The sequence below is a fragment of the Nerophis lumbriciformis genome, linkage group LG11 (genome assembly GCF_033978685.3).
Source record: "Nerophis lumbriciformis linkage group LG11, RoL_Nlum_v2.1, whole genome shotgun sequence".
Taxonomy (NCBI): domain Eukaryota; kingdom Metazoa; phylum Chordata; class Actinopteri; order Syngnathiformes; family Syngnathidae; genus Nerophis; species Nerophis lumbriciformis.
The window spans coordinates 32,929,244-32,945,982 of record NC_084558.2 but is presented as its reverse complement, the minus strand read 5'-3'; the positions used below and the strand labels follow the sequence as shown (position 1 = coordinate 32,945,982).

The 16,739-nt window shown below is 39.6% G+C and overlaps 1 protein-coding gene across 1 annotated transcript in view; it reads left to right on the top strand.

The window, feature by feature from the left end:
• sh3bp5lb (SH3-binding domain protein 5-like, b) overlaps positions 1-5,495 on the top strand; it is a 69,855-nt gene extending 64,360 nt beyond the window's left edge. The window contains exon 6 of the mRNA XM_061966775.2: positions 870-5,495. Coding sequence (XP_061822759.1) covers positions 870-1,484 — 615 coding nt within the window. The 3' untranslated portion in view covers positions 1,485-5,495. The remainder of the gene's footprint in view (positions 1-869) is intronic.
• Positions 5,496-16,739: the final 11,244 nt, after the last annotated feature.

Sequence of the window (16,739 nt, the reverse complement as noted above, 5' to 3'; positions counted from 1 at the left end):
CCTGCACACGCCCTTCCCGCAGGAGACGCGCCGACCACGCCCCCTCCACAGTAATTATATTGAAAAAAAATTGCTCATCAGTCTGAGGAATGTTTTGGTTTTCAGGCTTGTCACTCATCGTTATCGCTACACATGTACATTGTGGGACATACACAAAAGCAGTCTCAGAGAAGAAATCAACAAGTTGCAGTCATGCTATTGTTAGGATAGAATAGACATGTAAGGATAGTTTGTAAAATAAAATTAATAATACATTAATTTACATTTGTAGTATCAGTACACCGGTGATACTTCATGTTCACTGAAAAATACAGTTTTTGCTGACAAGCAAAATGAAAAAAATATTTTTGGAAAAAAGTTGTTTACTTTACTCTTTACGCACAAAAAAACGTATCGAAAAACAAACTAAAACCGTGGCCCAAGAACCGAAGTACGGACCGAACCGTAATGAGGTTGTATCGTTGACACCTCATTGCGTGCTAAAAGCCGTAAGCGGGCGGAATATTATGCTGAACACATTGGAAAGTTAGCACCCTCTAGGCATTCGCACAAAGGTTGCAAACAGCTGCTTTAGTTGTTCTATACTAGACGTTCATTGACATCTGCATTATCTTTAAAATCAGCCCACTCCTACACAGAGCTCTGGAAACATGAATGTTGTTTTAATCGCCTAAAGCCTGTGTGCATCTGCTGCTACACAAAGTGAAACCAACACTCGTGCTAATACAACTCAGTTAATAATAATGTAGTCCATTAATTAACAAATGTAATTTTTCATTTCCAGTGACTTTTTTGTACTATAATATCATATAGTGTATCGATTATACATTAAACATATCCACTAACGTCATTGCTCTTATCTCTTTCAGGAACATAAGGCCAAAGTTGTGCAACTGGAGGAGCATGTGTCAAAAGTGAAAACGCGTTATTCTGTGGCTCTGCGAAACCTTGAACAGATCAGTGAGCAGATCCATGCACAGAGAGGGCGAATCCAAGTCAGCAGGGGGCGACCATCTGTATGCGGTGGACGGAGCTCTCCGGTTGGCGCTGAAGCTGATATCAGAGTTGCTGTCGGAGTTCCGCTACATAGCGTTGTGGGAGCAAGTGGGATAGAGAGCGACTGGGTTGACAATGAAAAAACTAGGCTGTGGGTGGAGAAGCACCGGGAGAGCGGTTGGGGCCACAGGGAAAAGCTGGAAGGGGAGCATGGCGGTTCAGACCGCTTGTCCATCATCAGTCTGCAGACCATTGTTTCGGACCTGGAGAAATGCGACTCGGTTGATCACCTTGGTGACCTCAGCGATGTTGGCAGTGTGCTTGGGGAGGTGTGGGATTGCAGCAAGAAGAATACGGTTAAGCCTGGCAATGTGGTGGAAGTGGCAGACAGACTCCAGCAGGCTAAGACCCACCAGCAGATAGCAGCTGATGGCATAAAGAAGCAGGAGAGCTTCATCAAGCAGCACCACAGAAGTGTCAGTGTCTAATGTTTGGACAAAGCTGTTGAATGATTAGGATGAACTTATTAGTAACTTGAATGTGGACAAGACAACAACAAAAAAGTTACTATTTGGTTAACTTGGGGATTTTTTCCAATACCTATTTTTTCCAGTAACACTGTCTCTCAAAGCCCCTTGTGTCCATTTACACTTAACAGTTACCGTATTTCTCTGCAAGCACTCTTTTGTTGTAAATTCATCTATCGCGGCACATGCTTGTATTCAGGTAGATGTCACTATGCTATGGACAAAATATTAATACATTGCATGTAAAACTTAGTACAGGTATGCCTCATTGCGCCACCGCACTCAGGCATACGCAGCCTTCAAACAGGAAAAATACAGAAAGAAGATCATTCAACACAGGAAAAAAAAGGCTCAGAGTAAATTATGGACAGCAGAGTAAGAATAATGGAAACCATGAGAGACCATGAATGGGGACATACCTTTACCTGTGGCTGAGCAAATAATGCTTGACTGAAGGTGCGCTGACCAGGAAGCAGGCTTGATGGTATACAGTACATACCGTAGAGGACGGCTTGTTTGGCCGGCTGCTTCTGGCAGTTAGTCCGTGGGTGATAACCGGAGGAGAGTATAAACAAAGCTTCCAGGGCCCTGCAAAATGGTCTCCAAACTGGGAACTTCTGCTGGATGACACACAAGTTTCTGGAAAACGTGAAGAACAAGGGGCTTTGTAATCTCTGGAAACAGGCAGGAAGTTGGAAAGGACAACAAAGTGAGCCATGGAAAATGATAGAAAGTTGGGACAGGAAAAAAGTGCTGGAGACCGACAGAGGTGCTGATGGACCCTAAAATTCCTTGGACTCTCTTTGGAGGGTAGGCCACAAAAAACGTTATAGAGGCATGACGGTTCAAGTCACCGCCAAATGACAGGAGATCTTTGACAAATTTCGAAGCGGATGTCAGGGTCACAATTCCACTACAGTTTCAATGAACCAGCAGTGAAAATGAACTAATCTCATAAACCTTTAAAGATTGTTTTTTATATATCAGAGTAGGCAAGGGGATAACAGCCATCTTAGCAGGTTCAGCTCTTAGTTGAGTCCACAATAAACTCCAAGGAACCTACAGACCCAGCATTAAAAGAACATTTCTCGGACTTGACAGAAAGGCGGTTAACCAAAGCCTTTGTAACACGAGCCAAGCATGCAGTTCCTGAAGTGAATGAGAGAGCATAAGAATGTTATTGAGCTAAACAAAAACAAAGTGTTTTAACGTGTTTACATCTCCCTCCTTGATGAGAACAATGTTACATTATATGTGCCGCTTAATCCAGCCTGCTAGTACTTGCACTTTTCAACAAAAAAGATACCTGCGCCAACCAAGGCTGACCAGTGTTTAATAAATAAAACAGATCTTACGTGTATTTTTTAATTAAAAATTCTCTCTTCTTTTATCGGGTTTTACAAGATTCTGCAAGTGTTCTTCATGAAGTGTTTTTTCATATTTATTAAGAGTCTATAAAAGATAGTCAGATAGGTCATCTCACATAACAACAGCAGTATTGTCAAACAAGGGCAAATACAGTTATGTACAGTAGCAATGCTATTGAATGTCAGTAGTATTTATTTTAAGCATATTCATCATACAGTGGTACCTTGACTTACGAATGCCCTAATTTACAAGGTTTTCAGGATACGAGCTGTTTGAGAGTTTGAGAGCAGAAATTCAGGTTACGAGTAGAGATGTCCGATGATATCGGACTGGCGATATTATCGGCCGATAAATGCTTTAAAATGTAATATCGGAAATTATCGGTATCGGTTTCAAAAAGTAAAATTTATGACTTTTTAAAACGCCGCTGTACGGAGTGGTACACGGACGTAGGGAGAAGTACAGAGAGCCATAAACCTTAAAGGCACCGCCTTTGCATGCCGGCCCAATCACATAATATCTACGGCTTTTCACACACACAAGTTAATGCAAGGCATACTTGGTCAACAGCCATACAGGTCACACTGAGGGTGGCCGTATAAACAACTTTAACACTGTTACAAATATACTCCACACTGAGAACTCACACCAAACAACAATGACAAACACATTTCGGGAGAACATCCGCACCGTAACACAACATAAACACAACAGAACAAATACCCAGAACCCCTTGCAGCACTAACTCTTCCGGGACGCTACACTATACACCCCCCGCTACCTCCTACTCTCCCCCAACCCCCACCTCAACCCCGCCCACCTCAACCTCCTCATGCTCTCTCAGGGAGAGCATGTCCCAAATTCCAAGCTGCTGTTTTGAGGCATGTTAAAAAAAAAAAGCACTTTATGACTTCAATAATAAATATTGCAGTGCCATGTTGGCATTTTTTTCCATAGCTTGATTTGATTTGTTTTGGAAAACCTTGTTACATTGTTGAATGCATCCAGCAGGGCATCACAACAAAATTAGGCATAATAGTGTGTTAATTCCACGACTGTATATATCAGTATCGGTTGATATCGGAATCGGTAATTAAGAGTTGGACAATATCAGAATATCGGATATCGGCAAAAAAGCCATTATCGGACATCTCTAGTTACGAGCCTTCCCTCCACTAGTTGGCATAGCGAATGTCACAGTCAACCTCGTAAAATTTTACCAAAACATCTGTGTCATCTCATGTATTCTCAAACATCTCATGTATTCATGTGCATACGCACAAAAACATGGCGTACACACTTTTTCACGGCAAAGTTGAGATGTATCAGGATTGAACTGAACGTGGAAAGGCCTCAAGCCAACTTCCTGCTTTGGATACTTTGGTGACACTCAGAGGTGAGGCTGGGTAACTGTTTGAATAAAGAAATGTCAAACAATTACTCCTCAAAATGACTGATGTGCACATTACAGACATATGAACAATGAACAGACCTTCGTGTGTGCAATTATACAAATAGATATAGAAGCTTAAAAAAAGTGGTGCAAAAAACACATAAAATTATTGACATGTTAAAAAACGGCAAAAAACGGCTCAACCACAGTGTGTAAGGTCTGCTCTGGCACACAGCACCAGAAGGACATCAAACGTGACTTAAATAGAGAAAATTAAAGTAATTAAGTGAACCAGGGGAAGGATCAGTATTTTTTTTTAAAAAGAGTATTGCACCTCCAGTGTGTCCAGTTTCTGGCAAGTTTTACTGGGACCCACGGCGGGATTTGTCCAGCCAGAGGCCTGCAAAGGCACGGCAAGCTGTGTTTCTGAACAAGAGCCTCAATCACGTCCCCAATGCAGAAACATCCTCCCAACCCTATTAGTAATATATTATTGTGTGCAAATAAATACATTGTATATAATGAGGCTAAAACATGCCAACAGATTTTAGAGACGTGATGTCACAACAGAAAGTAGCAACCACTCTAAGAAAGACTGAAGTGACAACCGAAACTAAGATTTATCTCTTACTCTCTAAAAACTATTTGTCTGTACCCAAGAATATTTTACCAATGTTTAAAAAAGACGTGACAATGATCGCAATCAATTTATCATCCCAGCGTACCCTGCAGCTAGGGACCCTCAGCACCTGCACAAACTGCACTTTCTTTGGAATATTTGCCTATTGTTCACAATCAATATGAAAGACATGCCGACATTTTTTTGTTTTTTCAAGCATTCTAACTCGCTTACAGCGGAGACAATGGGAGGTTCTCTATTCCGCCCATAAAACCCAATAAATAACCATTCAAAAACTGACAAAAATACTAAATTTACATTTCGTGACATGAATATTAACCAAGTATTAGTGATATTGTTATTATAAGCGCTAACACAGACAAACCATTTATGGCGCCGCCGTGATCAAGAGCTTGGGTGCCATGATCTACTGATGAGCTGCTTCCTCGTTTCCCTGCTCGTCAAACTTTATTCTAGCTCATAAATCATGCCTCTCAACTCGATAGTAGAAGAATGAGCACGCGTTGGTACACTTTGACAGCTCAATTTAGACCCAAGAATGGCGAGCACAACACGCTTGGTTCCACCCCTTCGTGTGAATATATGAACATCCTAGCAGTTGGCATCCTAATGACATCAGACCTTATACCATAGGTGATGTTTTATTATGTCTGTTGGCTCTTACAAAGTCTGTAGTGAGTAATAATCAGTGATGAAGAAATAAAAGCAATTGTAGTGATGCATTTTTTTAACACTTATTAATGATTTTTTTTAAATTATGTGATTAATCATGATTAATTTTGAGTTAACTATGAATGAAATGCAATTAATTGCGACAAAATATTTTAATTGTTTGAAAGCCCGAGTTGTAACATAACAAAATGTGGATAAAGTGAAGCACTGTGAATACTTTCCGGGTGCACTGTGGTATGGAAAAGTGTTCGATATCTTCTACTGCCGTGAAGCCAACTCAAAACTGCTATGCACTTGAGCATTAATTGAAAAAGTACACAAAACACTATGAGTGGGCAAAAACTGTAATAATATACACCAGTGGTTAAACTTTTTTCACCAAGTACCACCACAGAAAACACTTAGCTCTCCAAGTACTATAATGACCAACATTAAAATGCAGTAGTGTAGTAGGCCTAAATATTCATTAAAAACAAAGCAGAGGTTGATATATATTTAATATTTTGGCCACTGTAACATTACACACACTTTGACCAGTAACACTGCGTTTGTTTATTTAATTAAGGGATTATTTGGCGTACCACGAAATGGAGCCCGCGTATTACTAGTGATACACATACTGCAGTTTAAGAATAACTAATTGATTGATTGATTGATTGAGACTTTTATTAGTAGATTGCGCAGTACAGTACATATTACGTACAATTGACCACTAAATGGTAACACCCGAATAAGTTTTTCAACTTGTTTAAGTCGGGGTCCACATTAATCAATTCATGGTAGATAAACACTATATATTTGAGGAAAAGTTTGTGTTCAAATATCAACTTAAAAAGTACAGTTGTTTCATAAATATGGCCGTTAATGTTATGATCTAGTATGGTGCGGAACCCAAGATGCAGGAAAAGAGGCCAACGTGCAATTTACAGTCTTTATTGCAGGGAGTAATTAACAAAATGCGATTGTGGCGAGGGAGGAAACACGCCATTGATCCACAGCAATCCTTCTGCCACACAATACCTCAATGATAACGAGGGGAAATCACACTTCAACGACTTGCTGGCTTTCACAGTAGGGTTGCGTCTCTGCATTAAAACAGTTGTTTTTCTCACTACGATAGGGCGAAACCATCCTTGCCCAGGCACACCCTCACGGTTTTTGGAGTATACATATTTGGGGTTTTGGCACCAGCCATTAGTCTAGATCAGACCAATCTAAAACTAAGACTAGATCTCACCAATCTAAGTCTTTGAGCATGAACTGATGAAGCCTACTAAGGTATTTGCACCAACCGCCTGACTAGATCTGTCTAATCTAAGGCTAAAACTACAAACGTAGATCTGACCAATCTAAGTCTATGAGCACAAACTGATAAAGCCTTCTCGGATGAGAGGGGAAACGTCTTCTAAAACAAGCCAAACAGTCCAGTTGCGATCGATTGAATGCCCTGAGATTTTGAAGTTGATAGCCGAATAAGATTCCTTTAAATTCAATCTTTATTTGAAGACAGCCCGAGATTAGGGCATATGAATTTTAGTTTAAAAAAATACCTCAAAAGGTATCACTGCCTCACCTAGGGCCTCATGTATTAAACTTGCTTACGCAGAAAAACCTGCTGTACGCCCTTTTACACGGCAAAGATGTGATGTATCAAGAGTGAAGTAGACATGAATATGTGCACTGCCTCAAGCCAACTTTACAGAGGTGGTCGTTTGGGCTTTGCCAACATTTGATTTTAATAATGTAAAATAATTTGAGGAAAGGACATACAATTCACTTTTTCACCAATGCATATTCATATTAGTATTTTTTTTAAACATTTGTTTGTTGAATTTTTTGACTTATACAGTTAACATATGTATTAAGTTAGCTGGAGGATGTTGACATAGATCATGTCATCATGTCATACATTTTAGCCAGTTGGACGTTTGTATAATAAGTACGATGTATTAGCTTGCATTGGATGGGGCTGTGTCTCGCACAAATGCAAGGCTTATAAATTCTACTTAAAATATCTGTCTGGCTGTCCTCAGATAGGGTCACTCCTAAATCCCCCCCTCCCATCTAAAATTGTGTCAGTTGGTAAATATGGAAACTTAGGGAAAGTATTGCGAACAAAACTGCCGATCTGTAGACATCTACAAAAAGTGTTGATTAGGGAGTGAAAATGTATCACAAAGTTGCTGTAAAGAGGCAAAAGTGTTGCCAATGTATACATATTTAAAATTGTTGATCCCCAGACTTGACCATCTAAAAAAGGCCTATCGACATGAGAGGGAGGCAAAGCCTGATTAGCAGTGATGGGTGCAAGACTAGAAATAGTATCCTGAATGAAGTTTTTACAACTGGATTATTCGTAAATGTGGAAGTAGATGAGAGGTTGGTAGAGTGAACCACAGCCCTAAGAGATACTGGTTTAGTTGAGTTAGCCTCCATAACCAGCCATAATCTAGGGGGATCAAATGCTTCATATTGGAGATATGGTCGTAACTACTATTGATGACACCGAGGTCATGTCCTTAATTTTTTAAGTGACAAGAAGAAGATGATATGTCTGACTGCAAATACACTTTGTGTGGGACATCGTGTGTGCTGTACATCACAATGCGGTAGATCATCCTCTCGATATACGATCGTTGGTGCACAGCTGAACCCGCTGCAACTCCAAACTACATTGTTACACAATAAAGTCCACATTTACTTAAAACATCATTCAATCCAAAATGTGCTGTCAACATAACGTTAACATGAAATTATCCTGTCGTCACTAATGCACAGCAGAAGACACGCTGCGTAGAGCTTCGTGAGGGGGGGGGGGGGGGCGTTTTGTGTGAAGAAGCGCATGTCAAATGTAAATTATTGAATGACAAGGCGCTTCATATGAAATTTTACCCAAATACATTCCTGAACATGTCATGCTCTGTCACTGATTAAACGCAAAGAAAATATTCTCCCCACACTTCCAGCGTCCATTGTCACTAGAACATGGACTACAAAGCAGAAGATTTTGAGTTCAAACCCAGGTTTAAAGGAAATAAAGTTTTTAAACTTATGTTTTAATGATGTTAAAGTTGTTTAATATGCCTAACACCCTAACTTCAGCATAGTAATTAAAAAAAGTGGATTGTTCATTGTGGTGCACAAGGTAACATTATTTATATGGTGGTGGTATACCCATGATTCCAGCCTTTCAAAGCTCCTCTTGACGTTGGTATTTGTCAAATTTTGGTTATGGCCCTGATTGCAGCCATCCATCAATCGATCCATTTTCTACCGCTTGTCCCTCTCAGGGTCACGGGGGTGGCTGTAGTCTATCTCAGCTACATTCGGGCGGAAGGCAGGGTACACCCTTGACAAATTGCCACCTCATCGCATTATATATTTTATTATATTAACCAAGTTGTTGTGTTTTTTTTAACCAGAATGAGGATTATGAAGTCAATATTTAAGAATTCTAATGTTGGTGGCCCAGTAGTAAAACCTCAAGTTTAGAAGAAAACAACTGCAGAAGTCTCTCTCTAAACAGGGTACACGCTTCCTCTCCTCCCAAAAGTAAAAAACTTCACGCCTCCATTAGACTAAGTAGCTGTGAAAAAGTAGGCGTTGGAAACGTGACATGTCGTTAACAAGTGAAGTGCACTGAGGTAAATGTTCAAACAAAAAAAAAGAAAGAAAAAAGACCATATACCGTAGTTACAGCTTACTACCAGCAAAGTGTTCTTGAATACACACTCGAATAGTCTTTTTGGCAAAACGGACAAAGAGTAACCATAGCAACAACACTGTCTAAGTGAGGCAGAACAAAATCAATAAGCAAGGCAAGACTTTCACAAACCCAAGTAGTAGTCATGTTAACAAAAACGAGCCCAGAGCAAACCCAGTAGCAACACTTTACGAGTGAGGAAGAACAAGTCCAACAAGTATCCATATAAGGTATCTTACGTTCCTGGGATTTACAGTCCTTAAGGCCTTGACAGTAGCGATCAGCAAGCATGTTAGCGTGCCTCTTACGATAGGATACGGTAGAATTGTATATATCCCACAATGGCAAAGTTACAATGCTGCAGTGCAGGTTTTTACATACAGTAACAGAAGTAAAGCGTAATGAAAAACAAAAAATAGTAGTAAATACTACATATTGCTCACTAATATTTATGGATAGAAGATAAAATACAACAAAAAAAAACTAACATCGGTATTGCACACCACAAAAAAACCCATCACAGTAATCACATAAGTGCGTTGTAAAGTATTTTGGCTGTGGGTAGAAAGGACCTACCGCGTTCCTTCCTGCAGTGTATGTAACAGTCTAATGCAGAAGGAGCTACTCAAGGCCTCCAAAGTGTCATACATGGAGTGAGAGGGATTGGACATTATGGATGTCAACTTGGTCAGCATTCTTCTGTCAGACGGAGTCCGGTGCAACTCCCTGGGTCCTCGAATCTGTGAGTCTGGCTGTTAGATAAAGTGATCTGCAACGTCGCCGGGAAGAGAAGTGTAAACGTCACGTTGGGGCATCAATGTTGCTTTTTCTTCACCGAACCAAAAGCGACTCGTTTCCAAGCTACGGCCGGAGTAAATTCAGGAAAAATCTAAATCCTCTTGCCCATATAGGATAGCTAGGAAGCCTCACCCATCCATCGTAGAATATGGTTCCGGACTTGAAATAAGTTCACTCGTACAACAAGTGGCAGAGGAGATTCGCCGTTTTTAGGCCTAGTGCGCAGGATCCAACATGGGCTTTCAGCACATCCTGCCAGAACTGAGCGGTGAACTCAGTTGGACGGTGGCCCTCACCCCCACCACTTGGATATTATTCCACCTTGAGCGGCCCTCCAAATCATCCCATTTTTTAGACAGTAGATCGACGGTGGCAGTTAGCTTGTTGACACTAGCATAGAGGTCAGTTAACTCGTTAGCATTAACATTAGCATCGAGCTCCAGACTAACGATGACTTTGCTATAAGATGAGATAATGCTCACGATTGGTTCCATAACAGCCACTTTCGGTCCTCTGACAAGAGATTTAAGATTGTTGAGTATGTCGGCTCGCAATTTCATCCATCTTCCGACTTATGCTCCTTAAAACGGCCGAGTCGACGACTGACTTTTCCATGATATCTGGATCCGGAGACGCACAAGGCTTGTCGGATTTCCCTCGGCCAGACATTGTGGAATTCACAAGCAATTTGAACAAGTCATGCATGCTTTCATTTCATCACGTCTAGACTTCTGTAATGCACTTTACACCGGAATAAGTCAAAATGCACTTTTACACTTGCAGTTAGTCCAGAACTCTGAGGCACAACAACGGTAACCAAAAAAAGGGAGTACATCACCCCGATTCTCGCTTCCATGCGTTGGCTTCCTGTACATTTTAGGATCGATTTTAACATTTTACTGTCTGTTTTTAAAGCTTTGAATGGACTGGCTCCAAAGTACATAACGGACCTCATTCAAATTGATGCTCCAGCTCGCGCGTTGAGGTCCAAGGGCCAGTTCCAACTAAAACGAGACTCAGGACCAGGGAAAACAGGGCCTTTTCTGTTGTTGGCCCTAAACTATGGAATGTTTTGCCCCCTCATGTCAGAATGCCCCCCACTGTTGAATGCTTTAAGTATTGTCTTAAAATACATTTTTATTCTCTTATTCTTATTCTTATTTTCTTTTGAATCGGCGTGAGTCTTTTGGTCCTCTGTGTCTTTTGTTTTTTTATTTTATTTTATTGTTTGTTTTTTACTTGCTATATTTTAAACGCTTTTAATTTAATCACTTTTTATTGTTTCTTTTTATATGCAGCAATCTGGAAACAGTTGTGTTGTTAATAGTGCAATTAAAATAAGGGGAATTGGATTAGAATGGATTTAGTCGTAGTTCCGTGGTGCTTTGTTTTCACTGAAATTAATATTCTTCCTTTAAATAATAATTACAACAAAAATGTAAGCTACCGTTGTTTGTGTCAATGTGAACTTCCTCACGCTGAATTTGTCTGCATGTTTGCTAGTCAGAAGATACAATTAAAGAAACATCATTTAAAATCACTAATTATTTGTACAAGGTGCACACGAGGCAGTTGATTTCGATAAATATTTAGTTTGAGGCAAAATATTTGCAATATCGGCGTATGTTCATCAACGGTGGGTTGCAGACATTGACAGAACAAGGAACGTGACGTCAGGTGGATATAATCTATTTCAAGTTAAATGTGTTTAAAAAAGAAAAATGCTTGGCTTTGTGCGTGCGCACACATTTGCATATTTACTGGTGTAAGTAGTTTCTAGATTTGAACATCCGTCTATTTTTAGTAGGAACGCTATGCAACTGTTGTTACATGAGACCCCTGTTGTGAAGGTCATCTCACATCACTGATTTGTAATTTGAACAGTTATTCCATCTCTTAAGAATGGGCACATTTTCATTTTATTTCTTCTTGATTCGGCATGAGAATTATGAGAGGGTTCTTGGAAAAGTTTCTTTCCTTTGGGTCCGTGGTACCACAATGTTGTCCCCTTGTTCTCGACAATAATAGCTGTCACACAAACTCTTAAAAGCTCTAATAGCATGCCAGATGTTCTTCTTTGACTGTCAGTATTCCTGAATAGATTTACAGCCATGTCTCAAAATGCCACTGAAAGAAATTCCCTGCTGACATATCGACTCTGATTAACCCCTACCACATGCAGGAATGACTTCTCAACTGCTCAGATTGTTGGTTGACAGACAGAATGACCTAAATGGAGCTGCATAAGCGGCATGGGTAGTGAAGGTGTGGGAGACGAAAAATATTGGCCATGGAGTGTGATTTAATGACAGGTGGGTGAAGGTGACACCTAATAGAGGAGGGAAGCCGTATTAATGGGACTTGATGGGTAATGTTGAAGGAGAAGGATCATGGTGCTGATGATCAAGAGCAGTCAGGATGCCCTTTGTGACGCTCAGCTCCTCTGTCATTTATCACCAGAATGAAGTGGACGGAGACGAGAGAATGAAATGCAACTATTATTAAACCAATTTCAACATTGCTGCTTGGAAATGCTTTAAAGGGCGTCATGCAATCATACTCACCAACAGAGCTCACCAACAGATATTGATTTTAAACTCGTTTAACAACTTCACACAATTCTAATTCATTCATTCATAATATATTATTAATCCCTGTGGGGAATTTATATAGTTTTGATATAAACAATGGTTAACTAATTTTTACACTTGTATGACAGGATTTAGATTTTTACACTTGGGTATATAATGCTTTGCTTGTATAGTTACCAAATACATTCATGGCGGCAAATGTTGACCTTGGGATGGACATTTTTTCTGTATTGCTATCGCTATTGAAGCTCGTGATGTATTTTACTGTATAAAATTAAAATAAAACCTAATTGTTGTAATCGGTAAAGGTTGAATCAAGGTTCTTATCTGTTAAACACGTTTAATTTTCCACCCAAAAGGATTCTTTAGTTCTATATTTTATGTCTGGAGTTTCCCTCAGATTGACTATGTGTCTGCAGAGATACCTTTCACATTTGAATGGTAAATGGTAAATGGGTTACACTTGTATAGCACTTTTCTACCTTCAAGGTACTCAAAGCGCTTTGACGCTATTTCCACATTCACTCATTCACACACACATTCACACACTGATGGCGGGAGCTGCCATGCAAGGCCCTAATGACCCATCAGGAGCAAGGTTGAAGTGTCTTGCTCAAGGACACAACGGACGTGACGAGGTTGGTAGAAGCTGGGGATTGAACCAGCAGCACTCAGGTTGCTGGCACGGCCACTCTACCAACCGCGCCAAGCCGCCCCACAGATGTAGTACCAAATCCTGGTACCAGGTAACAGATACTGGTAGTCAAAAGAACTGATTTTGGGTACTTTTGTGTGTGTTCATGTGTTAATACATGTTATATTAATAATTACATGTTTTATTTTTATTCATTTAAAACTGAACTGATAACTGTGCTGTCCAGTTTTTTACACATCTTAGTCTCATTTGAAAATGTCACACAAACATTGCATGCCGTTGTAATTCCAATACGTTAGATGGCAGTAATGTATAAGCTACAGTGTGTTCAAAAGCCTGAAAAGTTAATTGCTTATTAAGCATTGCTTCGAACGCTGTCATCGTGACAGATTCATTGTGATGATTATCTGCTGTCTGGTGTGATCGCTCCCTCTCCCTCATCCTACAGTGAGACGATCCACAGGTGGCATTGATTTTGGGCACACCAGCCACTAATTACATCAGAGTAAGTGACAGCTGGGAGGCGTCGGTTCCACGTGCATAGTGCTCCTGTTTGTAGATACACGTACTTCTTCGCTACTGGCTTTTTCTTGTGACTCGCTCTCCGAGGCTCCTTCCCGCATTGGCACCGACGTCTCCCACCTGTGTGGTTGGCCCAGCTGTGTGCACACCAGTTAAGTTGTTTTATTGTGTGCTGTTTTTCCATGGCGTGTTTCCTCCCTCGCCACCATCGCTTTTTGTTAATTCCTCCCTGGAATAAAGACTGTTAATTGCACGTTGGACTCTTTTCCTGCATCTTGGGTTCCGCACCATACTAGATCATAACATTAACAGCCATATTTATGAAACAACTGTACTTTTTAAGTTGATATTTTAAGCCAAACTTCTCCTCAAATATATAGTGTTTATCAGCTATTCTTAAACTGCAGTACGTGTATCACTAGTAATATGGGGCTCTATTTCGTGGTACCCCAAATATTCACTTAATTAGATATTCAAACGCAGTGTTACTGTTCAAAGTGTGTGTAATGTTACGGTGGCCAAGATATTAAATATATATAAACCTCTGCTTTGTTTTTAATGAATATTTCGGCCTACAACACTACTGTATTTTAATGTTGGTCATTATAGTACTTGGAGAGCTAAGTGTTTTCTGTGGTGGTACTTGGTGAAAAAAGTTTAACCACTGGTGTATATTATTAGTTTTTGCCCATTCATAGTGTTTTGTTAATTTTTTCAATTAATGCTCAAGTGCATAGCAGTTTTGAGTTGGCTTCACGCCAGTAGAAGATACTGAACACTTTTCCATACCACATTTTATTATGTTACAACTAGGGCTGTCAAACAATTAAAATATTTTGTCCCAATTATTTGCATTTTGTTCATAGCTAACTCTAAATTAATCACGATTAATCGCGTATGGATATATTTTTTTATCATTAATATAATGAGGGGTGTATATTGCAGCCCAGAAGAGTTAGGGCTGCATGGGATTCTGGGTATTTGTTTTGTTGTGTTTATGTTGTATTACGGTGTGGATGTTCTCCCGAAATGGGTTTGTCATTAACCCTAGACCAAGGGTCACCAAAGCGGTGCCCACGGGCACCAGTGAGCTGCCTCTATTTTTAAAATTGTATTTATTTACTAGCAAGCTGGTCTCGCTTTGCTCAACATTTTTAATTCTAGGAGAGACAAAACTCAAATAAAATTTGAAAATCCAAGAAAATATTTTAAGGACTTGGTCTTCACTAACTGATTAGGAAACAGATAACAGATTTGGTGTCCAGTTCAAAGTGTGACATGATTTATTTAAACATTTGAGAGTTGACTTTTGTATTTTACATGAGTTATTATTTGTATAAACATGGTGCAAAGTAATTCATGATTTGTTAAAATTTTTTAGTGGCTAGCTAGTTAAAATGGGATATTGTGATTTCACAAGACTGCCTTAGAAGTGATCATTTGAAAATGTTCAATTTAAAAAATGTGCACTTAGAGAAAATACAAAAATATAGTGTTGCATATTGATATTTATCTGTTTCTATATATATTTATTGTGAGAAATTATTAAGATGATCAGTGTTTCCACAAAGATAAATATCATTAATTATTAATAATAACATAGAGTTAAAGGTAAATTGAGCAAATTGGCTATTTCTGGCAATTTATTTACGTGGTTATTAAACTGGTAGCCCTTTGCATTAATCAGTACCCAAGAAGTAGCCCTTGGTTTCAAAAAGGTTGGTGACCCCTGCCGTAGACTGATAATTTTCAAAGTTTTAACACTAACTAACTAACTAACTAGACAAAAAAATTGCTTTAATCGAATGTGTTTTAAACATTATGCTTTTTTAAACTGCTCAAAACAAAAAGGACTAACACTTATTTAATGAAAAAAACAAAAACTGCAGTGCATTGGTGTCCTGCCAGTTTTAATATTTTGTTTGTATACAGAATTTGTATTCCTGCTTTAGACTCAAAAACTCTTATCTATCTATCTTTAGGAGAACTTGCATTCAGAGGAGCTACTCTTCCATGTTTAGTTACCAGTTTTGTGTCTATGAATGTTCTCTTTCATCCAGGTCATTGTCATCTCAGGGCATTCAATCGATCGCAACTGGACTGTTTGTTTTGTTTTAGAAGACGTTTCGCCGCTCATCTGAGTGGGCTTCATCAGTTCGTGCTCATAGACTTAGATTGGCCAGATCTAGTCTAGCGGTTGGTGCCAAAACCCCAAATATTTATAATCCAGGAGGGTGTGCCTGGGCAAGGATGGTTTTGCTTTATTGTAGTGAGAAAAACAACAGTTTTAATGCAAACAAGCAACCCTAATGTCAAAGCCAACGACAATCGTTAAGTGTAATTTCCCCTCGTTAGCATTGAGGTATTGTGTGGCAGAACGATTGCTGTGGATCGACTACTACCAGACCAGAATAGTTGGAATCCCCCACGTAAGCATTCCATTTAGTTGGAAAGAAATGGCACAAACGGCATTCTTGTCAACCTCTGTGAACTGAGTGTTTCTAACTCCTGTTATTTGTTGGAGGCTAAATTGCAGTCGTTTAGGAATGGTTGAAAGGACAGAGTTGTATGTGTGAGATAGATGGTGTCGCAGACCACTTCCTCTGTTCAAGGATGTTTTTTAACCTTGACATAGATGGCTTCCCTCAATCCTCTTTCGTACCATCTGTCCTTCCTGTCCAGAATCTGTACATTTGTGTTGTCAAAGAAGTGCTGTTTCTCCTTGAGGTGCAAGTAGACAGCTGAGTCTTGGCCTGAAGAGATTTCCCATGTATGCTGTGCCATGTGTCGGCTTAGTGGTTGTTTTGTTTCCCCCCAATATATTAATCAGTGCCTGTATCATTACACTGGATAGTATACACCAGATTGTTTTTG